Here is a 27497-nt window from a genome sequence, read left to right on the forward strand (position 1 = left end):
ATAATTCTTGAAATCTAATTCATATAGATTGAATAGATAAAACTTCTTGAGAATTCTTGATTCGTTTGCATACAGAAAAAACCAGCAGGTAACTTTAGCAATAAATTGAAATAATATTATGATTAACAGAAAGTGCCTATTCGAATTACATCGTTCGATAAGTGTTTAGCACGACCTTCATTATTATTTAAAATAAACGAAAAAACTTAACCCATTCTTTCCCATGGTTGCCCTACAGTACCACAAGTTTGGGTACAGATAATCCTCCGAGATGCTGTCCAATCCTTCTCTAAATGTGTTCCTAAACAATCAATCTACGTACTGAAAAAAAAAAAAAACAATACGGAAAATTATTAAACCTATAATTTTCATAAGAAATAAACGTTTGAAAAATATAACGATTGTTTTTGAAAATAAAAATTCCAAATTGTTAAATTACGATCATCAAACAATATTTGACTCGATTGAAAAAAAATGTTCCTACAAATTAAGCGTCAGATCTCACAGTTTTCTGTCCTTTTTTATTATACCTAAATTTTGTGAATGCTTAAATATTGGTGCACCAAAACACCACTGGAAAGATAAAAACAAACTGGGAGTTTTATCCACAAAGGTGCAAAGCACAACCGCAGGCTTAGTATCCTTTGAATGTAAACAATAGTTTAGGACAATATATAAAATACAAAAGAACGTAAAAAACATGTAAGTTCGTAAAAACAGCCGCGTAAAACGACTTATGTGTGTTTCGATTTTTTTTCTAGCAATATCGTTGTGCGTATAAAAAGTCCTCTGTTTCTGTAAATGGCTAGCATTCACTGGCAATGAAATAAAAAACTCTCCAATTCCAACTAGAAATACAGAAAATAAACATATTACAAACAACGAACACAAGTTCTGCAAATTTTGATGGATTTCGAAAGCGAATTATTTTGCTACTGTGTTTAAAAGACTGGCTGAAAACGGATTTGTCTTCAAATATTATAAAATAAGCTGTGCTCTTTATTAGTCTTTAATATATCTTCTTTGTGCTAAACATTATTTATTTTCAGTACTACCATACAGTGACAGCCGTTCGTCGCGCGGACGCCGGTAAGTCTCCAATGACTAAGGTGATGGACTTGTTCAGGCATCGTTCTAATTCAGCTGTATCCGAAGCAGATAAGCGTAAGGCGGTAAGTGTTTCATATTTTACTTCTACAAAAATCAGAGTACCCAACCAAAACAAAAACCAAAGTACCCAACCAAAATTTCGCAACGCGATGTACTCTGTCCATAGGCAGTGGAATTTATTCCGTCCATGTTATTGTTATCCGTGCTCGAGAAGCAAGCCAATAGCGAGGAAAATATATGTATGTAAACTTAACCTTGGATCTTTTCACCTTTTTTAAAGCAACAGTGTCAAACATTATATCAAACAATTGTCACACACAATTGTCACAAGTCGTTCGCTTGCTATAATCGTTTGAAATCTGACACAACATTTGCCAGTTTCATTTTCAATTTCACAAAATGTAATCTAGTATAGAAAACAAAAACGTAGTCCTACGTCAAAAAACATAAATTTAAAACTCGTATTTATTTAAGGTGAATATACATTGCAGAATATTTTCAAGGGCAATATGTTCATTGTTGTTCCAATTAAAACACTTCAATTGATGATAGTAGCTATAATTTTCAACTATCTATTTTCATCTGTGAGCCTGTTTTGTGTTTATTTGTAACTGGCAAAAATTTATATGTTGTTCATCATTCTATGTACAAGCATAAGTTTTCTTGTGATTTCTTGAGAGTACAGGTAATGTGAAGAAATTTCTTAGGTTTATTTCAAAAGTCATGCAAAATCACGTGGGAATATTATATATTTTTGGGCAGTGCTGCTTCTTCAATTAGCTAAAACGTGGATATTCTTGCTGCAGGGATCAGTAAATGCCTATATTGTTCGTTTTATACGGGTCGTTTCTGAATGAAATTTGTTGTAATGTGATGGGCGAGAAGTAGTCGAGAGCCCCTCCTTCTCATCAACAACATTGGTTGTCATCATTAAAAGTTTTGGTACAATGATTGCAGTCTGTGGAGCTATTATATTATTATTTTTATTGGACATTCGAGTACAACTAAGTGCAGCCACTGCTAAGGAATCGCGGATATCTACACACAAATATTTTCATAATTACATTTACAGTTTTTTCTCTGTAAAGAAGACAAAATAGTTAACGAAGGTTGTTCAAAAAGGGAGCTCCGTAGTCGCGGATTCGAGTCTTAGTAGCATCAGGCCATTTGATTGTCAAAGGACTTGAACATGAGTTTGTTTTCAGGCTCCCCACAGCACACCCTTCCTTCAAGCTGAATTCTGTAGAAGGGTTGTGGATCTAATTTTCGTTGTACTAAAGACTAATGGTGCAGCGTCTGTTATGATCACATTGATACAAGTAACTGGAATATTTTAAATGGACTAACTCCTAAATGTACTACCATTTCGATAAAAACCATTTGATTAAAAAAAATAAATCTTCGTATTTTCTTAAAATGACTCCACTACTTTTCTCTTTTATTTAGCGTGATAGCGATTTTAATTTCGTCCTCAGTAAATTTAATTCGTCCGTTCGAACGCTGCAAATAGTTATTCAAATTTTGATATGTGTTATATTGAGAAGAAATGTGTTTTTATAAGACCGGCAAATATTGATGGTATTTGTTATTTTTGATAAGTGCATAATAATGAAAATAAAATCAACAAAAATTCTACAGAGCAAGTATTTTCTTCCTCGTACTTGCGAAGGTAGGAAAAGTAAAAACTTCGCTTGTTTGCGTTCGAAGCTTTGGTGATATGATTGAAAATATGATTCATGTACGGTCTTTGCCTGGGTGAACTAAATACGTTGGGTTGCTTACGAAAAGAGTATCAGAATGTGCACATTATACAGTTGTAGAGAAATATAATCAGGGATTTTTTCAATATTGTTCTTTGATATTATGGGAATTGGCGATGACGACCAACAAGTGATCTACCCTTCTTTTGTCAACTTTGCTCTTAACAAAAATAAAGTCCCTCTTTCAATAAATTTAGCAAAGTAACGCAGAACACTTCTCTTTAGGAAATTATGGCGCGATATTGACTGAAGGAACGAGGTTTTGTTAAGAATCATCTCTCTTCACATAAGATAAGTTTTTCCTATAATAAAACAGACCAGAGGTTTAATAAGTCCTTTAGGGGAATTGTGATTGTGACGAGGTATTGCCAGGAGGAACGAGGCTTCGATTATTACTCCTTCCTCTTGATCACGTGAGTCCCTATAAAAAAACTGACCGAAGAAATATCAATCATCTCAAAAGAATTGTAATTGGCGACATTAGCAGAAGGCTCAAAGTTTCGATAAGACTCCTTCCTATTGATATAATAAGTCCCTTTTATGATAAACCTGACCAGAGAGGAACGTTTGGATATATCTCTTTGTATTTTTATTTGTATTTGAATAATCCATCTGACAATAAATAATCTTAATGCATAAATTTACTAACTAATCACAGTTTTGAGTCTACTTATAAAATATCGGGTTGGTTCGTCAAACTGGAAGTGGTCTTCAACAGCGGTAAAGCCATGAACACACGCTGTGAATGGTTCATTTTTTCCGAACAAAGTGCGGTGAAAAAAAGGTTGCTGTAATGTTGCGTTTCGGAGATTTCTGTTCGGGACACGAAAATTTACCATTTGGAGCAGTGCCGGGGCATCTGATTCTCCATTTAGTAGCTTAGCGATGAACAAACATTGTTGTATTTTTCTTCGGCGTTCCAGAGTAGTCGGCATCTATCAGGGTATGGTGGCAAGTTGTCGGGGTTTCTCCATGGTAAGTTCCGCAGTGCCAATCGAATAAACCTTTTCTGAACCCGTTCTATCCTAAGATTCCACGTGACCTGGTAGGGGTTCCATACAATGCTAGCATTTTCTAAAATCGGTCGTACAATTGCACAGTACAGTGCCTTCCAACAATGCGGGTCCTTAGCCACCTTGGACACAAAGCCCAACTGTCTTGTTGCATTAGAAATCAACCCTGAGCGGTGCAAATCAAATGTCATTTTCGAGTCCAACAGAATACCCAAATCAGTCACTTCGGTTACTCTGGTGAGCGTAATGCCGTCAATATGATAATCATGGATAATTGGTTGTGATTTACGATGGAAAGAGATGACTTGACATTTTTCCATGCTAACAATTAATTTGTTTCTATGGCACCAATCAACAAACAAACTTAGACAGATTTGTAAACGACGACAATCCTCCTGCGTTTGTATAACAGCATTTAACTTCAAATCGTCAGCACGCACCAATTTAAAACAACCTCTATTAAAAATCAAAGCTGCATCATTGAAGAATAGAATGAAAAGTAGTGGACCAAGATTGCTACCTTGTGGGACACCGGAATTGTTCGTAAATGCCCTCGATACGCAACCATTAATCCGTACCCGAAGTTCACGATTCGTTAAGTATGATTCTAGGCAGGTCACCAACTGAGTAGAAAACCCAATCCTAGACAACTTGTTAAGTAGTATTTGATGGTCAAATTTGTCTTCCGGGAAATGTAATTTGCTGATATTGGTGCTTATTACGGGAGTCACTTCACGGTGAAATCAGAGTGAAGTGAACAAAATCCTATTACGGGACTCACGTAAGTGAGAAAAACGTCGCAAAGTGACATCTGCCGCGGAATCTGGGTTATTATGGGTGTCATATCAGTGAAGTGAGAACGGAAAAAGCGACGTTTCGCGTGGAATTATTTCACGACCATTTTGAACGGTGAAAAGATTCCACGAAGATGCCATAAGTCTTAAAGTTGATTGATTTGTGATCTAATGGTAAATATTGGATTTATTCTTCAGTAACGAAACGAATCAGAATTTGATCCGTGCCTTAAAGCGGTTAAATTTTCATTTTATTGCCCGATTTAAAAAATGCAAACTAGTTCAGGAAATTTTCGATACCGAAAAAAACATTTTTTTTTATGCCGAATGTTTTAGAAATGCAGAACACGTCAAGATCCGGTGTTATCTAAAATAACGAAAAAATTACTTTCTAGGACTTAGAGATTTTTGAGCTGGGAAACAATCTCATTTCACTTGTCCTATTCTCAATTTCACTTCACTGTCAATCTCACACCACGGAGGTGATTTTTGTCACCTCACTTGAGGTGGAATCGGGAATAGGTCTAAAAAAGTGAAGTGAGCGTGAGAGTGAGAGTGAAATATATTTCACCGTGAAGTGATTCCCGTAATAAGCACCATTGAAAAGATGGAAAGATTAAAAATTACACACAATAACACAAGCGCGGGTATAATGTTTAAAAATAATAAAATGATTTGGGAAATTGTTTAGTTTACCTTTCTTAATTCGCAACTTCTTGTTTTATAATCGAACTGCAATATGTATTTGTTTTGATTTGATATTTATGATGGAAGGAGAGCATCATGATTTGACACACACGAGGCCACTAAAGCATATCCAATCGTAGTAATCGGAGACCAGCTTCAGAATTCGTGTATTGATAAATGAGGTAGATTAGTTTTATATATTTGGTCAATATTTCGGGGAAAAGGGTTGACCTGAATTGGTAATTTATTGATGTCATAGAGAATGGTACTACTAGGTACTAATATGTGATTACTGAATACAGTCAGGGTTTTTTTACGCGGTTTTTTTTTACGCAGATTTTTACGCGGATTTTTGGATCAACGCGGTTTTTTTACGCGGATTTTTGAATTAACGCGGTTTTTTACGCGGATTTTTGAATTAACGCGGTTTTTTTTACGCGATACCGCGCTAATTCAAAAAAAAATTCGCGAATTTCCGAATTAAGGTGGGTTTGGAACCAGAAACGTTTTAGTGTTTATCTAGTAAAAGACTCAGTCCAAAAAATACTCTCCGCCCACCGAAAGATCCGGAATGACCATCAAAGAGGACAACTTTAAATACTGGTTCTAGAGCGTCTCTGGTTTTTTCTAAAGCCCTACTTGCTGGACTACTTTACGCGAATTTAAAAAAAACGTGGTTTTTTTACGCGGATTTTTGAATTAATGCGTTTTTTTACACGGATTTTTGAATTAGCGCGGTTTTTTTTACGCGGATTTTCGAATTAACGCGGTTTTTTTTACGAGGTACGTATCCCACGCGTAAAAAAAACCTGACTTACGAAAACATAACGATTTTGACACGATGCTAAAAATGAATGCTTGCCAGAATCTAATAGCGATTTTCTTTATTCCACCACACAGTGGTCGGAAAGGACTGAAATCAGGGCGATATTAATAACTTGAACCTAGATGAACGATGTCTTCTCGAAAGTTGATCGTGAAACCATTGATCAACTTTTGGTAATGGCTATGTAGTTCAAAATTTCACCGCTAGGGCGGCGCTGTCACTAGCTTATCAAGGAAGCAAAAAAGAAGGATAATGTCTAAAGGAAGTTTGTAGAGAATAGTATTTTGAAAAACTCTTTCTTGGATATGAAGTTAGTACCTGATGTAGTTTTTGAGAAATTTAGCAAATAATCTCAAAAAACTTGATGTACGGCTACTTATAGCATGTTGAAGAAGAAAACCCCGGAAAATCTCGAACTTCACGATCCAAGTATATTTAACAAAGTTAAGGTATGCGTAACGGCTATCAACATTTAGGTAGTTTGAATTTTAATTTTATGAGTGGCGTTCTAAGCTCACATTGCTTGCTAAAAAATGTCCGCTTGCGTGTCGCACGCTCGTTTTTGTTTTTTAATATTGTGAACGTTTCGGCGAAAATTGCCCAGAAAACTTTTTTGTTTCTATCTCTATGAACACGAGGGAACATTATAGTCTTTGAATGAGTGCGGGTATCGGCAGGGATACCATTTAAAACTCTACACAAAGTTGGAGTGCCAAGTATTTTTTTATACTTATTTTTTGGAGAGCTTATTCCCTTGAAACAACCCTTAAAATGGATAACTGAAGTTGTAAGAATGCTATAGTAAGGCCATATAATCAATTTGACACTATTGTAACATTCATTACTACTTCTGCATTCTGTAATAAATCACCTGAGTAAACAACGTAAAAATAGAGAATTCGTGAGTGCACAAGAAGCCAACTTTCTCAACTAAGTTAAATGTATGACAACATTAATAATCCCAACGTTCTGATGATTTTCCACTAGCTTAAACTCTGAAGAAAGGATTCCCGAATAGGGCTTGCTCGATGCATTAAGTTAAAAAATTGACTTTTTTCCGGCTTTATGCAGTTCCAGACCACTGTGCACCAGCTCACCTCGTTTTGACCTGGAAGCGCACTAACTGCTGTCAAAACCCTTCTTTATTCGTTCGATTTTCACCCAGTTTTGACCTGACGTGCTGCCCGAAGCGCATTGTAAAATTTGTCAGCTTCAACCCACTACCGCACGTGCTTAGTTCGTAAACAATTATCTGGCATCTCTTTCTCACTTGCGTCGTAAATTGCGATGTCGGTTTCTTTATTTCGCTATACTGCCTGTGATCGCATAATTGTAACATTCGACATTTTATGGATTTCGTGCTTTTTATTGGGAAATGCTTAGAATAGTATGTACTTTTTACATCTGGAAAAATATGCTTATGTTTGTGTGAAAAAAGTCGTAAAAAATACCAAGTTGTTTTGTCACATAGCGTAAATAACCGCATAATTGTCACACTACTTAACTTTTTCAACTTTTTTGTCAAAAAAGTTTCCATCCAAATCCACATCTGCATCCTTTGGAACTCGGAAGTTATTCTGGTCCGGTAACCAACCACCGGTGATCCGTTTCTGATGTTCAGCTCATGCTTGTTGAATACATGAAAAACTTCTTTTTACATTCCAAAAGTAGCTTGAAAGTGACGGCATAAATGTATCATTGCAAAAATGTCAACCAATTTGACTTCAAAAGTAATATTCAATGTATACATAGTGTAAAGTAGTGCTTTCTTCATGATACTAAGTTTAGTTAAAGTGTCTATTTGCGAGAATATATTAGTAACAATGCATTTAAGGTCAAAATATAAAAGTGCGAATTGCTCGAACAACCAATTTTGCAAATGTTACAAATATGCGATTATGGGCAGTATAACTGTATTCCAAATTTAAGAGGGTAATATTTCACGTTGTTTTTCTTATTTAAAAAAGAGGTAAAATATTTTAAAAAAGTTTGTTCATTTCTTATATTTTGAAATTAGGGTAAGGAACGGTTAAAGCAGTGGCGCCTATTTTAATCAGTCGAAATTAACGGGACTCAATCTCCTGGATTTTTATCAATTTCGACAATTTCATTGATGAGAACGAAAACTTTGATTAACTAGCTGTCTTACGAGTACATAAAATTCCGTTCAACACAGAAAAACTTTGAAAAAACATCAAACGAAAAAAGTTACAGCTTTTCAGGCACTATTTGGGTGCTGAAGAAAATCCCCTGCAAAACAGATGCAAACTGCTTAAAAGGGGTGATTGAAATAGTGTTCCTCGATAGGGAACTTTATTTGATTATTGTTAAAGTTTGCTAAAACAGATTTAGAATCTGAAAACAAATGCTGGCAGAGAAAAAGGTAGAGAACAAATTGATATGCTTATGTTTGTATTTCACCCTACAGATGTCAAGTATTTCGTCTCAATACACAGGCGGCTCCTAAAGTTGCTTAGAATATGTTCCCTACCCCAATTTATACTCTAAATAACAACCGGGAAGAGTATCAAATTGAAGCCGAATAGTGAAACATTACTATGCATATTCTGCAATATCTTTTTGGAACAAAATCACGGTCTTCTCTCGGCAAAAATAGCAAATCGATCAGCTCATTGGAAGAATGACTACATCCCTTTCAATGTGCATTTGCATCCCTTGTGTGCTTTCCATTTTACTCAGAAACTTCTACCTCTTATCAGCTGATTTTATGTATTTACTGCAAGTCTATATTCGTACAGTCAACACAAAGTTTGTCAGTATGAAGTGCTAATTAATCACTGAATCGATTACTGTTACTCCGTACTTAACCTGTACTAATATATTGAAATTATAGTGTTGACCGAACGCTTGTTGAATCGTTTCGACAGGAAATAAGATCGGCTGTCCTCAAGGAAGGTTAAAATTGCATGGTTTCACATTGCGCGCTTTGTAGAATTTTACACTACCGACTTTCATGCCGTTATCCTATAGAAACGTTATCTGTAAATACCTGCTTACTGATATAGTATGTTATCCCACCGCACACAATAATGACGCGTACGCTTTTTATCTATCCATGAGGTACTGTGGCTTGCTTGCGTAAACTTACCAGGGTGGTTATATATTGAAATGATTTTGCTTACTTATACAAGATTTACTAAGTTGAACAGAAAGTCTTAAGTGGGATTCAGAACCTCATCTGATAGATATTTAATCAAATTGCAACTTTATCAAATAAAAAATGTAAATCGATTAAAAAACTGGTATTTTGTGACTTTTATAACCACTCTAATCGCCAAAGTCACCGCATTGGAAAAAAGACCACGATGTTTTCTATAGGTAGTGTGCATAACAAAGCGTCGAGAGGCTCGTTCTAAGCGTTTGAAGATAATTTTTAATGTATTATAGTGGAGGTTCACTGAGAGAACTTTTCTGTGTGCAGTTTGTAATTCTGTCCATTCTGAGATCAGTTTTTCGGATCAGTTTGCTCGGTTCGCTTCGTGCGGGAACTCTACTGGTTTTTCCAGCGGCTTTGTTGACCGTTCGATCACGTCCGTAAAAGTGAAAATCAGTGTCGACGAGTTATGTTACAAAATTAATTAATGTATGTGCAATTCGGGCATCATAGTTTTATCATGAAGTAATCAATAATTTCGTGTAAAAGTTACGCTAGCCACTAAGTATCAAAAAAGGAAGAAATAATCAACGACATTGTTTATTACCTTGGTGTTCTGAAGGATGTTTGTTAGAATCAGTAGGGCAGTTAAAATAAAACGAAAAATGACGGCATTCATTTAGTGCACCCGTTCGTCACTGACCAATAAATCTACTCTTTCTCGCTCTCAGCTGATTCGACCCAAAAGAAAAAGATGCGAGTAATGCAATGCTAGCTACAATCGAAATAGTCTTCATTTGATCATATCTTTTTTAAATAGTACTATGCATTTCTTATATTTTTGGCTGCAATAGTTCTTTGACATTGAATTTCAAAGAAAATCTTCATTGTTATTTATGTTGCCGTCAATGCATTTATAATGCAGAGAAAATCTATAACTCAAGATAGTGCTATTATTTTAAATAAATAACTATAACGCTTTAACCTCCTAAAACCAAAAAATTGGCAATATATTAACAAAAAAGTATGCATGGAGAGAGGAAGAAAAAAGGTGGTTATGTTATACCTATTTACTTTATATGATACAGTCATACCTCGATATAAGGCAACCTCGATATAACGTAACTCGATATAACGTAACTTTTTTCAGTTTTCGAAAATTTAAGTACAACAATTATTTTTGGGGTGTATAATGTTCCGAATAAATGTTTTAAGTAAGTTTTGAGACCAATAAGTGCCGTAAAATGGGGTAAAATTGACATTTATTTTTTCAATGTTTTGTGACTGGTTATGTTGGTCTACGAAAATTGTCTTAAAGGGACATAAGACAGGTTCATATATACTTTTAAGTGAAGGGAAATAAGTTTTTGTATACTTTTGAGTAACCATAAAGAATTTTGCATCAATAAAAAAATTTTTTTTTCGTTCTTCGATATAACGTAACTCGATATAATATAACGTAACGAAAATAAAAATAAAGTTGCCTTATATCGAGGTATGACTGTATGTTAATTGCACTGGCGTTGCTTATAAAGTAAGGTGTGAGCGATTGCACCTAAACGACGCAAATATAGTCCATAGTCTCTCGAATGAAACAAATTGGCAAGATTATTCGCTCTGTAGTACACTGGATTCTCTTTTTACGCGATTGATGCATTGCGTAAAAAAAGATCGCGTAATTTTGAACAAATTGTGGAAAAAAATCGCGTCGTTGTGACGAAATCTTTCGTGGTAAGTGTGTGTGTGTATGTATGTATATATTCGTGTGTGTGTGTATGTGTGTTTGTATATGTGTGTGTGAAATCTTGGTTCATATACAAATGTTTCCCATGTCACAAGTCGTAATTTCAAGAAAATCGCGTTAAAAAGGCATAATTTCGAGAAAATCGCATGAAAAAAATCGTGTAAAATAAAAGCACATAAAAATGTCGCGTTAAAAAAAATTCAGTGTATTAAGTTATATTGGAGCAGAAATTACCGCATTTTCTCGCAACTCCAGTTTACTTTGGAAATAGTTGACACTAGAACTATGTCCAAACTACAGGAACGCTCAAAGCACGTTTTCATCATTTAATATGCATATTAGGTGATAACCTGTATAGATGATATCTAGTTACAATGTTTACGTCAGAAAAGTCGCTCTAGTTCAGATACAATGTGAGCGATAATAACCGAATCTCACTTTTTCTTGATTTAGAGCGGTATTGTCGACAAAAATGCAAATTTAGTTTTGTAATTTATTTACTACGTAAACGTGCAACGTATTTTTGTTGAAAAGCAAGCTCAGTTTTCTATCATCACAATATATGTATGTGCATGAAACGAGCAGTTTTCAGAAAACATCGCAGCAATATTTTTCGTTACAATAATTGCTGGAGAATGAAGAATGGTATGACGCAAATAAGATGTATTATGTTATTTCTGAACTAAACAAAAAAACTATTCGAATCCAGATCAATCAAAGAAATAGTTATCGGTTTCCGTTATACTCTACTAATTTTTTTGGAAATAAATATTGAAATTCAGTCCGCAAATATATATTTCGACTGTGACATACAGTCTACCTCAGTGCTTATGTGGACTGGACCAGTCCACATAAGCACTGAGGAAGACTGTATGTCACAGTCGAAATATATATTTGCGGACTGAATTTCAATATTTATTTCCAAAAAATTTAGTAGAGTATAACGGAAACCGATAACTATTTCTTTGATTGATCTCAATCACTCTGCTAAGACGCTCGTTATAGATTTTCTATATTCGAATCCACTTGTCGGTGCCGTATAACTCATCCACTCCTAAATTCAAAAACGAAAACTATTGAGATTACAAATACCTACTTTTGATGAGAAAGGTAAACATATTGCCACCGCGTATATTGTTCCTCATACTAGCAACCACAAATTATCTATCAGCGAACGATATGTACCTATAGCTAGTGCATATGGCCAATCTTGTTTACTCTCCCCGAGTACTAAGCTGAAGGCACGCACATTTTATGCTCAATTGGGAAATGAGAATTTATTCTATACGGCAAATGCTCAATGCCACTTTACTGTTGACAAATTCCGTCAACACTACACTATGCTTGAAGTTTGATATATTTTTATATCATCCATGTTCAGTTCACCTTTATATTGAATTGAAAATACTACACACAAATAACAATGTTTAATGTTCTGCACTGCCCATAAATGCATAACAGTCCCATGTGAGTTTTCATCACTTTTGAGATAAACCTTAGAAACTTCTTTACATTACGTGTGCTCTCGAAAATTTACGACAAAAGTTAGGTTTGTTGCTAAAATGATGAAAAAATATTGATTTTGGTCAGTCCCACGTTACGAATAAACGCATAACAGGCTCAGAGCTAAAACCAATTAGCAGAAAATCATGGTAACTTTCATTAAAAGACCAAATAAAGTGTACTGATCGGAACAACAATAACCTTATTGCATATAAAAGCATTCTGCACAAATATATTTACCTTGTATGAATGCTTATTATGAATTTTTGTTCCTTTGATTGAATCCATAGGAAGGAAATGAAAATAGGAAAAAATGCTATGGTTTACCTGCGTCTACTGCGTTTTACTCAGTTGTAGGTTTTTGGCAGTGTGACTCTTATGCGTTTATGGGCAGTGTATTTGTTGTTTGATTTTTTACTACACTATTCGTACTGGTTTTGTACCAAATTATGATTATGGTGCAATAATCATATTGTACTATAATTACGCTACAACTGTAACGCAAGTTGTTATGATTTGCAAGACGGTTTTGGTCATAATGACACGAATTTCTACGGATTTCATCTTTGTTTCAAAGTCCCGTAACGACTTTGAAGTGAAGTAATGAATAATATTCACTAACGGTGCAATTATAAGCTGTTTTATAGTATGGACAGTTTTAGTAAATTCTTAGAGTTTTGACAATGACCTTGAAATGTGATGATTCGCACTGTACCCTCACCGCAGTTCTATTAGCGAAAGAAGCAGTAGGAAGTGATCAATTGTCGCTCAACAGACACTCGAGAGGAGCTAATAGATAATAAAAGCTGATAGTTGGTTACCCAGTAGTTGCTCGAGCTTCGGTTCATAAATAACTTCTTTGAAGTAGTTCAACGCGTGTCGATATATGATGGTGAATGATAAGGTAACTCGAAATAGTCAGTGGAGAACGAAAGTGGACAAAGAAAGTGACTAGAGTTGTTCTTCAACGGTGAAATTGAACGGATGTAATTGACAGAAACTAGTGATATTTACTATTTGAGCTTAGTTCAAAGCAGAAACATGTCTACATATCTTAAAAATAAGTTACTTCGGCGAGCGGGTGGAATCGATCCCCCGGGACGACAACAACGAAGCCGGTCCTTGGATGTTGAAGCGCTACAGCGTTCCGGAATTCAACTCATTGTGCAAGTAAACTCAACTGCTACACTTGGTTCACTTCGAAGGTTTAAATTCAATAGTTACAGAATGATGAAGTTCCTAACTACCAAAACTAGTTCGTGCACGTAGGGTTTTGCGATTAAATGATATTAAATCGAATGACAACGGTTTTCTACGTTATAGCGTTTCATGTATTAACAACCTACGTTCAACTAGCTACTGTAGTAAGGAAAACTAATTCATACTTTTAGAATAATGGATGGAGATGGTTCTTGAGTTATTATGTTCGTCTTTACGGTGAACATAATACATCTTTTCGAAAAAAAAGTTGTTACGGTCAAGAATTGGTCAAACAAAAATGTGTGTAAATCGGTCATTTGTTTATTAAATATCCTAATCATGTTTCTTCGTAAAGTTCAATTCGTACAGAATAAAGGAAAAATATTGAATCAAGCTTTCTTCCGTCATGTTTAGTACAGCCTTCTTGGTCTCTTTATTTGCCGCAGAACACCAGTTAGCCTTGAACTGCATATCATTGACATCTGTGTTCCGTTTGACGATAGCTCAGTTTTTCCATAGGGCGGAGCTCTGGTGTGTTGGGAGGGTTGTCCTTTGGCGAACCTGGACGTTGCTTGTGGCATATCACTCAATGGCCCCTTTCCGTAATGGCAAGATGCCAAATCCGGCCAAAACCGAACGGAACAACTGCGTTGCTTGAGGAAAGGTAACATACGTTTTTCAGGCACTCCTGCATATAAATTTTCTAGTTGACGAAACCTTCCGCGTTAAAAATGTTCCTCTTCAAACCGCAGGAACAGATGACCTGCCACACGAGATTTTTTCTGCAAACTTCGACAGCTCAATGTGTTTGAAAATCGCTGCCACTTTTCCTCTTACAGTTGCCGTATAGTATTCTTGTCCAGGAAGCTGTTTAAAGTTTGCCTCGACGTAAGTTTCATCATCCTGTATCACGCGTTCAAACTTCGTCAGCATCGATTTACAGTTGTAGACGACACCCCCAGCTTGCTCACATCATCTCGGACGGAAAGGTTGGGACTTCCCTTGAAATTGCTGGTCACTCTTTTCGTCGTTTTTGAGATATTCGGGTTCCCCCCGATCCTGTCTTCCAGGCAGTTGACAAACGTTCTCCAAAACTTTTATAACATTAGTATTGCATTAGTAATTAGTTAGTTGATTCGACCACATTCAATGTAGATTTGACCACAACAATGTTGTCAACTTGGCGTGCGAGTAGTGCGGAGCCTGCGCTTGACCACTAAAACTTAAGGCTGGAAGTATTTTCCAAAAAAAAAATCACGTGGAAGAAGCTTAAAACAAATCATGGACTTTAGTAAAACTGCTTGAATATTCATCAAGTATCAGTCGATTATGTTCTTGGAATAATCTAAAGCAGCGGTTCTCAACCTCTTTTGTCTGCGTCCCTCTTGGCGAAGAAAGAAAAGAGCTTCGGGGAAACGGCCATAACTCTACTAATAATTGATACTTTTCATAAACAAATCACACCTTGAAATTTCGTCGTTTGTTTTAGTAAAACTTCTATAACAAAATTGTAACTGAATATTTCAAAACCTCTAGATTTTGTATCGCGGAAACAAAATATAACCATTTCAGTGCAGACGAAAGCAATGAAGCATTTTTTTGCGTGTTTCACATTCGCTGGAAAACAGTATTCTCCAAAGTCAGTATTGGACAAATTTTAGAACTGTGAGTAAAAAGGTTAAAAGTTGATCGTATTTGCTTATATTTACGCTTTTTTGGTACTATATTAAACCCGAATCAACGATCGTCGAAGTTACCAAGAGTATCGATAAGTTTTTATTTGAATTTATGTTCTATGTTTATGTTTAATGTGAGCTGATTGCATTCCTTTACTATTTTCAGCGAGCTGCAGCGCAACACCAACAGCAGCTAGCAGCCCAGAGTAAGTACACATACAAGCATTATATTGCAACTATTCAAATATTCATTCGGTTGAAGTTCCATTTCGTGCATTTTTGATATACTTCAGACTAAAATAATATTTTCTGATTCTCTATTCTGGGATATTTTGATACATTTGGCGTGTTTTGTTTTAAAAGAAACAGACAATATTTAGCTAAACGTCACTACTTCGGTTTTCGACGCATAGACATAAAAGTTCATATCTTGTTGTGGTGCACGTCGATACGAAAGCATCGGAAATTCGAATCCTAATTGTCGTATGAATAAACTCGAACCTTCGAACCCTGATTTGGTTGGCTCAATCAGAATTCGGAATATTATTTTCCAATTCGTTCGAATCGATCTTCTCATTCAAATTCCGGATACAGTTGTAAACAAAAACGCATGTGAATGCTTTTATGCATATATGTGCAGCAATATACAAAGTAAAACAACTGTCATTACCAATCATTTTGGAATCGATCATTCCTATTTACAGGTTGAGTAATTTTGATGCGAGATGGAATGCATCTTTAATGCACTGAGTTTTTTTCTTTCCACAGGACCTGACGAACTATTCTTGTGAAACACTTCAACACGATTGTCCCAGACAAATTATCCCACTTTGTAATTTTCGTGTTTTCGCGTAGTTTTGGAATTAGGCCGAATTCGGTTAATGTTTTCAGAAAAACTAACCACAGCATATTTTTTTACGCGATGATGTGGCATAGTAACGCGGTATGTTAACCTGTTGTAGAAATTTCTATTGTTACGAAAATACCCTTTACATTTCATGTCAAATTCGTTTTCACGACGGTGCGTACACCGCCTGTGTAGCTGAAAAACGAACAGACCTAAATTCGACATTTTCAGTTTCTTTAGTTACAACGGTTACAACACATTTCATCTGTCGAGAAACCACCCTACATGCTGTGGGTGTTCTTATATGTCAGAACGACATATCAATAATAACATGTTTCTAATTCCGGTGTAATGTTCACTGACATTTATATTAGAGATAAATTTTGTGTTACAAAAACTGTAAATCATCGCCACTCCTTACTGCAGTTGGAATTGTTTGAATTAAACAGTATATACGCTTTCCTAGTTTTCAATGTTTTCTGGCAATGTCAGTGTTTTGACAGTTTCGTATTTCCACAGTTTTACGCGTTTTACTAAATTGCATTATTTTAAATAAGTGAAATGCAATTAATTTCATACAGGTAATTTTACGTGACATCCACCATAACGATACATGGTTTTTAATGTCATCAACAGTTCTATCTGTTACGATGCGATTTCGTTGTCTGTATAAATTGCATGCAAGTGATCTGCATGATTTGACGTATAGATGACGCTGATACGCAAGGTATCTCAAAGATAAAGTATAGTACATCTTCAGTTTTCCACGTTAGTTTTAAATTGTGTTTTTCAAATTCAATCGAAAGAATATTAACTAATTATCAATAACAGTCGACATTTGGGTTTTATCCGAAACTACATAAGATAAGGTTAAACTAGCCATTTTTCGGGCTTGCAATTCCCGAGGGTAAACATCACTGTCGATCTAATAGTAGACCTGTCAGCTATTGGATATTTAAATCACCAAAAAATTGTCCACGTGAACTGTGGATAGCACCTTACCGCCTCACTGACATTTGCCGAAAAAATCTTTGCCGATGTAATCTGATAGACCATTTTACGAGACGTTTCTGAACTCAATTCTTGAATGAAATTTAGACAGAAAGCTCGGAACCGCTGGCATAACGCACGTAAAAGCAATATCAATGTCAGCAGGATGCAGTCGGCTACAAAAAAGTTTAGATATATTTTCTTCATACTTGCAGTCAATTATTTTTTCAAACACAGTCAATTATTTTTCCTCATAACCCAAGAGTTTCATTTCTCAAACCCACCCATAACCACGTTATTAAGATGAACGGTGTGGTCTTAAATTGGTCTGATCAAGTTAAATACTTAGGGATAATTCATGATAAGAATCTTACTTTCAAGGAGCACATTGAAAATATCCAGTCAAAGTGCAATAAGTATATCAAATGTTTATATCCTCTTATCAACAGGAATTCTAGACTTTGTCTCAAGAATAAACTGTTAATTTACAAACAAATTTTTAGGCCAGCAATGTTATATGCAGTTCCCATACGGACAAGTTGTTGTACAACCAGGAAAAAGACACTTCAAAGGATTCAGAATAAACTTTTGAAAATGATTTTGAAGCGTCCTCCCTGTTTTAGCACGAACGAGCTACATAGGCTCACTAATGTAGAAACATTAGAAAATATGTCAAGCCAAATTATCAACAAATTCCGACAAAAATCGTTGCAATCTTCAATTGCAACGATTAGCTCACTTTATAGTCAGTAAGATAGTTTTTAATTTATTTTAAGTTTTGTTTTATTCTTTTTTTTTTCTCCTTGACAAGTAGGTTTAATAATTTTCCTACAATTACATTAACTTAACTGCGAAAGCTAATAACATTCAATAATATAAAAAAGCGTACAAATACATATATATATATATATATATATATATATATATATATATATATATATATATATATATATATATATATATATATATATATATATATATATATATATATATATATATAATATATATATATATATATATATATATATATATATATATATATATATATATATATATATATATATATATATATATATATATATATATATATATATATATATATATGTGAGTGTGATTTTGTGAAATGTGACATGCGAATGCGGATGCCGATATCTGAAACATCCCTGGTGTTTTATTTCACTTGACATGTTGCACCTCAGTTCAAAAGCAATGACAATTCACATCGGTTTCACAACATACGCATCGGCATGATATCTCGTGATGCATGATGCGGATGTCAATTTCACAGACACGAATAGCAGATATCCGTAACATTCCTAGTACAAAAATAGATGTTTTCACGTCCGAAAGTTACCTTGTTAACTGCTTGATACAACCCTAGTTTTCGTGTTACCGTGAGCTGGAGTAAGATTGTGCCACACAAACTCTTCTCATCAACTATCCTGCGTATGCTAGAAAACCTATTTCTTGGTTAAATACAGTCAGTTTCTTTACGAGTATTTTTTCACGCGGATTTTCGAATTTCCACGGATTTTTTATATTACGCGGTTTTTTCTACGCGTTTTTCCGAATTTTTATAATTAACGCAGGTTGAGAACCAAAAACGTCTAAAGGCTGTATAACAACTCTTTGACCAAGCGTCAAATATTTGTCACTTTTTGACAGAAATAAATTTGGTCAATGATAATTGTTTGACACTCTCCAATTTTTTAACGTGGCAAACAACAATCAATATGTCAAATAAATTTGACCATTATGTCAAAAAGTCAAATATTTGACCATTGGTCAAAGAGTGTAAAGAGGCAATCCACGGGTGACGATTCACTACTTGTACGCTTGCTATTGTTGCTGTTTTTCAAGCTGCAAAACAAAAACACGACCGAATCCGAAATCTTTTAATGTCGGCAATAATATGAAGTGATTTTTATTGTTGTATTTGTTGTACAGTCGTCGTTCGCTAACTGCAACATGTTTACATTGCAGTTATCGAATGCCGTTCGATAATTGCAACATCTGACACATGCCAAAATTTAGAGGGGGGTCCGACACTACACGCAAAAGTTGAAGTCTTGTACAATCATTGTGTCTTCCCGATTCGCACAAATGTTGCACAGAAATCGCACAATAAATGTGTGAAACGCATAACGCAACAGTTGTACTGCGAATACATTGACAAAGTATGAAATCAGATTACGTATCATATACCGACACTTTTTTCTCACGTCGAGTGTATTAGTGACTGCTACTCATGGAGCAGTGCAAGCAGCAAACAACTACTTGTTAACTCACTAGATTTAAATAGTATTATAATAATACTCGAACGATTTATCTCGATGGATTTGGTCATTATAAAGTACCATTAAATGATTTGCAAAAAAAAAACGAAACAAAATTCTGTTCTGTAATCAACGCTAGCTTCACCGCAAAACTAGCAAAACCCTCCATTCCACAGAGCCACAAAAGCGTTGCCGATTTTTTATGGCAACACTTGTAAATTGTGAATAATTATTATTTGTCATCCTTTGCACGCGCTTTTTTCTCAAGCGACGAGAGAAGTTTCTCTCTCGCTCGTAGAATTTACATTTACGTGCGACAAGACTCGTCACATACAATTTGCTGGTTACTTTTTCGCTTCTCTTTCGGTTCGTATTGCGACGCGCAAGGTCTCGTCGCTTTACGAAATGAGCAAGATACCCGTGCTGTAGGGGTAAGCGGGGTAAGACCGCCCCCTTAAGCAATTCTGTTTATAGAAAAAAAAGTTGCGGCTGCAATTTCATTTTTTCTTCGCCAAGAGGTTCTTGTATTCAATACCCGCATTTAAAAAATAAGAACTGTAATATTTTTGTTTATTTTCCAGTTTTTTTTTAATTTTTAAAAATTCATTGAAAATGTGCAGATCTTTTTCATACGGGGTAAGCCCGCCCACCAGCGGAGTAAGATCGCCCACCATTTTTTGAGGATAAAAAATATTTTTAGGGCCGAAACGGTTGATTTTATCGGTATGGTGTCTCTGACAAAGTTGTAGATGGTATTTTTTTTTCTTTTTAAATAAAATATACACTGTGAAAAATCTGAAAAAAAATTTTTTTTCTAAGTTTCAACTTATTTTGTTTTCTGATTATTCAAGTTCAGATCAATGTTTAGGTAACTTTTTTGGTTTTCAAAATAAATAGATTTTTCAGAATTGGGGGTTTTCAAGATATTGAATTCATAATATACCTATCTTTAAGCTAAAAATTAAAACTCATTAAACCTGTCTGTATGATTCTTTTGAAGACTTATTATGTATAGAAAAATACTAATAATTATTATTTCTTTTATTTATATTTTCAATTTTCTATGTTTTTTTTTTGAAGAATAAAATTATCAACGACTCTATACACCAAACAAACCGTCAAAAAAAAAAATTCTTCACAAAAATTGAGCTATTAATATTTCTATTACTCCATGATCCAACAACCAAAAAATTTTAGCTTACCTTTTGTAGATTTTACAGGCAAAAACATGTTTTTTCAAATAAATTTGAAAAAAAATATATTTTTAATTCTATATTTATATCTTTTCTTTAAATTTTTTTAGAGTGTGTACTTTTTTCGGAAGTAAAAATCTACTATTTTCAATTCTGCCGGAGACGTCATACCAATCAAACAAACCGTCCTGGCTCTAAAATTATTTTGGTTCATTAACACCATTATCACACAGGTTTACTTTTTTCAAAAATAAGTCTTGTTAAAATATATTACTAGAAAAGCTTCAACCAAATCGAAAATGGTCGATTAACATCGATGTCATATGTGGCTTGAAGTTGCTTTACTGATCCTGTAAATATTCCCTATGTAGTGTCGAGGCATTTGGGTCTTGAAGTAAAACAACAAGCAGTTGGATACGTGGCGGTTTTACCCCTTGTATAGTGGGCGACTTTACCCCCAGTGGAACATTATCATATTTGACCGAAAAAGTAGTCAAAATTACAAGATTACTCACGGCCTTCATTATTTCCGAAAGAAGATAGATTCAGGCAAGCGATTAAACGAATATTCACGAACAAAACAATAGATTTTTAGACTGAAAAACCTTAAGTCCCGTTGCCGCAAAACAATAGCGCATTGACTGGTTGCCAGCTGGAAGGTTGTTTTTTATTATTTCTGCGACCGTTCGCGCACTATCAAAACAGAAAAACGTGCAAAATGTTATGTAGTTATACTGTAATAGACACGTTAAAGAAATTTTTCAATTATTTTATAACTTGGTAGTAAAACTACAGTGGACGGTCTTACCCCGCAGGGCGGTCTTACCCTGTTTACCCCTACATACTTCCCAGTCAGAATTATTGATACCAGTGTTGTTAGTGTCACTCGTACTGGCGGTGCGTGCTTGTTGCGGGGAATGCATGAAGAAGAAAGAGTATCTCGAAAGCGTGTGTGCAAAAGACTTGAGAAACGTAGCATATGTCTCGTTCTCAAGCAGTAATGAGAAAGGTTTTGCTTCTCGCTCGCTTTGCAATGCTGCTTGATACCAGTTGAAACTGTTTAAGTGTAGTTGTTAGGAGCTGCCAAATACATTGAAAAAACGCTAGAGCAGTAATTGCGTTATGTCCAACACGCAATCATTGTACTGGTTCTAAATTACATCAACTTTTGCGCTGAAAACGCACAATTTTGTACTGGTTTTACACCATCCAACTTTTGCGTGTACCATTTTTGTTTTTAATGATGTCGAAATGTGCTTTTCGATTAATCAATTTGATATTCAAATTTCCGCATCATAATCTATTGCGTTTTAGTAACTACTTCACGTAACCAATATGTAGGCGGAGATAAAGTTCATTACTACAATAGACCATTTTACGAGACGTTTTTGAACTTAATTCATGAATGAAATTTTGACAGAAAGCTCGAAACCACTGACATAACGCAAGTAAAAGCAACATCAATGTCAGCAGGATCCGTGACACTTATCAGTTCCTAAAATGGTCTATTAAACGCTAGGTCACAAAATATTGTTTGTGATCTACTATGCACTGCCTCGCTGAGTAGTGAAAGCTAGCCAAACAATGCACAAGGAATAATTTCTTTCTCTTATAATAATTACGGAAAGTGATTATGTGGTTCATGGTGATTTTGTTTCATTGATTAATAGTGGAGATCTATAATCTCCCATCTAGAATGAAGAGACAAGTAAACGAAATCGAAAAAAAACGAGAGAAATGAAAAAGTCCTCTTGAAATGTTTCTAGAGATTCAACAATTTTCATTTTCGAATGCATTTAGAATCCCACCGCGAGATCTGTCACTTCAATGTCAAATATGACTTTGACATCAGCTTTGACGGATTGCGGTCCGATAACTGCAAAGTTGTTGCAGCTATCGGTCTTGCAGTTAAAAAGCGTTGCAGTTAAAAGACTTGCAGTTATCGAACGGCGACTGTATTTGAGTGCCAATCACTTGCGATACTAGAGCTACCGATCAGATAACATTTGTTTTTCACGCTTCTGGATCCAGATTGCATCCAAGTTGCGACCGATCGTACATACATAAAGCTGTCATAAGTTGAAATCTTCTGATCGCAACTGTCTCGTGGATTGCCTTATACAGGCTTAAGTGCTTATTGAGTAAAAGAGTAGTCAAAAAAAAATCTCCCTCTGAAAGATCAGGGATGACCGTCAAAGAGGAAAATTTTAAATACAGGTCATAGAGCGTCTCGGGTTTTTTCTTAAGCCTTTCTTGGTGGTTTACTTCACGCAGATTTTTTAATTAATGTGTTTTTTATGCGGTTTTGGATTAACGCGTTTTTTACGCTGATTTTCGAATTAACGCTTTTTTTACGCAGATTTTCGAATTACCGCGGTTATTCTTACGAGGTATGTATCCCCTGCGTAGAAAAACCCGCCTGTATCTTAGAATACTTAGCAAGAGAGGATACTCTTTGAATCGCCATGGAATGACTGACAAGCAATGGGCTTGTATGGCACAATCTAAACTCCACTAGCGCAATCAGCGTTGCCATTGTGCCAGATAAATCTGGATTTTGCCAGATTTCTGTTTGCGCGCCAGACAAACAGATAAACCTCAGAATCTGCCAGATATTTGTAAATGAGCCAGATATTTGCCAGATTTCATCCGAACGTCTCGCAAAAAGGTCATTAATGCGAGATGGGTTGTGCTTGGCCTTTACCTACCTACACCCGGCGAGAGCAAAAAAAAAGGTCATCACTTTCAATTCTGCCAGGAGTTTTATCCAAAAATGAGTGACAGATTTTTGCCAGACTTTTTAATTTAGTTTTGCCAGATTTTATTCAAAACATAGTGGCAACGCTGAGCGCAATACACTTTGTGACTCTAGCTGCTCGTCTCTTTTCATCGAAATTTGTGACGTAGTGTAATACATCAATGATTCGTTCAAATTTCGTCTTTTTCGAATGATCTGCATCTATATAAGCGGTATGAAAGGTACAAAGGTCTAACAGCTAAAAGTGGCAACTAGCAAGCTGCATCTTAAAGTCGTGATCAACAGCAGTCAACACAGGCTTCCATTCGCCTTCTAATATTTACTGACTGCGGAGTGCGGTGGTTGGTAACCTTGCACAAATACTTTAACATGTCAGTGGAAGGAGTGGTAGACAAAAAACCAGACTTACTTCGCTTATCAAGGGTAGAGCACCTATTGACGGTCGTGTGAAAAAAAACATGTCAAGTAAAACAAAAAGTACTTATATTACATAGGAAAAAAAACTGCACTAAAAATAACTTGAATAAATTTATGGTCGAAAGCATTCATAACTTTTTTTTTATTCAGGTATGCAATCAAGTTTAAGATGATAGGAGTTAGTTATAGGAGTAGAGTTAATGCAGTTTACCTTTAAAAACACACGCACACGCAAAATAAAGATATGTTTGCTTGGCATGGATTTGTTCATTCCTCGTTTGAACAAAGGTATTCTAAGCAATCCTCGGGGTGAGAGCATCATTCGTTTATTTGCGGGCTAGATATTATGTATCGTAAAACATTGTGCTGTTGATTATTGCTAGAGAATTACAGTTCGGTAATTGTTCTACAATTGTCTACCTCCGATGAAATTTGTATCCAGGAGCTCCGATTGAACGGAAACCCGTTGTGTGAACATAATTATTTGTGTAGTTTAATGAATGCGCAATTTGTTATGATAGTGTTCAGACCGAAAAGCAATGAACAATTGCAAAATTATCAAGCTATTTAATATTGATCAGCAAAGGTAAAAAGATGGATTACCAATACACCATATGACGAACAACCTTCATATCTATGAAATTTTTCGTAGGCCCACAAATCCGATTCTCGATTGGAATAACAATTGTAAACAAAAAACAATCCAGCCCGCATGGCTGACAAGCATCGAAAATGCCGCTAGCATGATGTAGAGGCGGTGAGTCAGACTGTGTCGAGGCGGCGATTTTATTTTTGTTTTTATATTTCTCAATGCCAAATTTCAACAACCGGCGGTGATAGAAGAAAGTGTATAGAAGAGATACCGGTTTGAAATTTGCTACGCGTCTGCTACCGTATTTTTTTTTAATTTTATTTAATTGAGTGAACAATGATGAAGTATAGTACCTATCGATTATTTAAATATAAAATGTCTGCATTGTTGGTGTCCAGTACTTTCGTTATATTCAGTTGAACAACAAGAAATGGAATTATATTCAAATATTACGAAACAGTACAAATTTTAGTAGATTTTGCATCAAATTAAAAATAAAATATTTTGCGATCAATCAAGTTCCCTTTCGGATAAGGGAACATGATAGAAAACAGTTCTTAGTGTCAAAAGTATACATGGTCAATGTATAATATAAATTGCAACCATAGTCTATTTCAACATTGCAGCGCTTTTTCAGAACACAAGTTCGTCGTCTGTTAGCTATAAAGTTTCCTCATTTCTTATTGTGGTGGTGATTTATTAAAGTTAATTAATTGTGATTTATTCAAGTTAATCATCGGACGTCAACGAAACAGAACGTCATATGATTGCAACCGTAAATATTTAAAATGCACGCATCCACCCTAGTGAACAGCGACACACCATCAAACGGCAACTTATTCGTATGCCTGTGAATAACAACTGCATCCGGACGCGGATTCCAGAATTCACGCGGTTTTTTTACGCGGATTCCGGAGTTTACGCGGTTTTTTTACGCGGATTCCGGAATTTACGCGGTATTTTTTTACGCGGCACGTATCCTCCGCGTAAAAAGCGACTTTAGTGTATTTAGATGCTGGTTGATATTTTGCATGAGACTAAAATGGGCAAGCATTCAAAAAAGGTTTTTTGTTTAAAAACCTATCCAAAAACCAGACGTACTGTTAGAAAAAATGAGCAATATTGCTGAAAGCGAGGAGTCAAATTGACGCAGACTATCTTTCCAGGGTTAAATTAAAATCAAAGTAACTTAAAAACGGATGCATTTACGAAGTTGATTATTATAAGGTTAACGTTTTGGAATTACTATTTCAATGGCTTGAAAACATTAAATTACAAATAGCTTAAAAAAATGTCGAAAATTGTTTTTTTAACTTAACTGGTTTATTTAATATTTTCTATGCCTCCATTCTGGACTTTTTATCGAAAGTTGCGTTATAACTTCGAGTTTCTTTAAGAAGAATTAAAAAACTTTAACTCTTCTTTGTAAATTAAAATTTGGTTAGAACAAAGCAAAGTTGCATTCATATCAAAATTGGTCGATATTCGACTATTTAGCATAGAAACGCTCATTTGGCATGGAAACGCTCAATACTTATATTTGGACTTATTGAATATATTTGATAATGTGGTCCACATCGTTATTTGAAGATTTGCATTATATGTTTAGAGATCATATCTCTTGTATCGTAGCCATGATAAATGTTTATCAAATTGAAGCGGATCAAGTTGGATCGTTTGCTTACCCCATTAAATTATGTTTCTAATTTACACTCTCATATTCCATAAGCCATAAATTATACAAATCATCAGAGCATTATTCACTATTCTGAAAGTTTTTTGTATAATTAGTATTCGTGTCAATTGATATAGAAATGAAAGTTAGTTTCAAATATTTTTCCCAATACGAAGAAAACCATGCTGGGAATTTATCTTTATTTACGATACTCTAATAGTTACGTGACATTTATGTTTTGTCAACTCTGATGTATAGTTTAATAACCATAGTTTGTAAACATTTCCATTTCCAATCTAATGTGGAGCAACCTAATATAGAAATCTAATATAGAAATTCAACAATTCAGAATGAGAATGTGTACAGCTCAACTCGTAAACAGTAACAAAGACAAAAGCCATCACCCAAGAAATTGAACAACATGCTGACGTAGTTCTGAGAACGTAGTTATAGGATAGCTTAATTATAGCAATTATGTCAAAGGACAATAATTTTATTGATCCTAATAAAGCAACTTCTTTCGATAGAAGGTAACATACATTTGTGACAATTTTTATCTACCAGAGTTGTCATATGACCATGTATTTTTAATATATTGTGTTGGTTCTCTCCTTCATTTATCTCATTCAATTTTTTTCATTACATTTGAAATAACAGAAGATATCCTTATGAACGCTTCCCATAATGGTGACATGATTGCATATCCATGCATAGCGTTTAGATACTATAAAAATACTTAATCATTGTTACTAATGTTTATTTTGAACTGCGGAAGTACACACCTAGTTTGTCTGAAATGCAACAGAACAGAAATGACAGAGAAGCATATACGCTTAAGTCACATGTTTCCCATAAAAGTAAAAGACCACATGTCGACTCTCCGCCGCATCGACGACGGGCTGCTATCAGAAAGTTCAGTTTCCGCTGCTGAGGGATATCGCTTTTATCTAGACGTAACGCGAACGGAACAGAGAGAATAACGCCAAAGTGGTTCGAAAAGCGCAAGACTATCTCAGTTTACATCGAACTCTCGCGTTGAATGGATACGCTTCTATCCGAGAAGTTCTATCGTGTATTTTTGCTTTATATTGTGAGCGTGCCGTCAGCATAAAATTAGTGAGCATAGAAACATTCGTACTAGATCATGTTTTCATTACATAACTCGCCTTATTTGTGTTGGTATGTGTAAAAATCAAGTAGTGTGCTCAGTGGAAGATTTGTCAACCTTGTAGTAATTGCTATTCACTAGTCAATTGTAGAATTTTCGCATGGAAAACGAATCTACGATTTTATTGTTTATTCCATCACCTATTCCGTTTTA

The 27497-nt window shown here is 35.1% G+C and overlaps 1 protein-coding gene across 3 annotated transcripts in view; it reads left to right on the forward strand.

Annotated features, from left to right (window-relative positions):
* LOC129732016 (uncharacterized) overlaps nt 1–27497 on the forward strand; it is a 117563-nt gene that overhangs the window by 54722 nt on the left and 35344 nt on the right. For all 3 annotated transcript variants that reach the window (XM_055692464.1, XM_055692465.1, XM_055692463.1), the window contains 2 exons: nt 1050–1172; nt 15595–15634. In XM_055692464.1, the coding sequence (XP_055548439.1) occupies nt 1050–1172; nt 15595–15634 (163 nt within the window). The remainder of the gene's footprint in view (nt 1–1049; nt 1173–15594; nt 15635–27497) is intronic.

Source organism: Wyeomyia smithii, chromosome 3 (assembly GCF_029784165.1).
Source record: "Wyeomyia smithii strain HCP4-BCI-WySm-NY-G18 chromosome 3, ASM2978416v1, whole genome shotgun sequence".
Lineage (NCBI taxonomy): Eukaryota > Metazoa > Arthropoda > Insecta > Diptera > Culicidae > Wyeomyia > Wyeomyia smithii.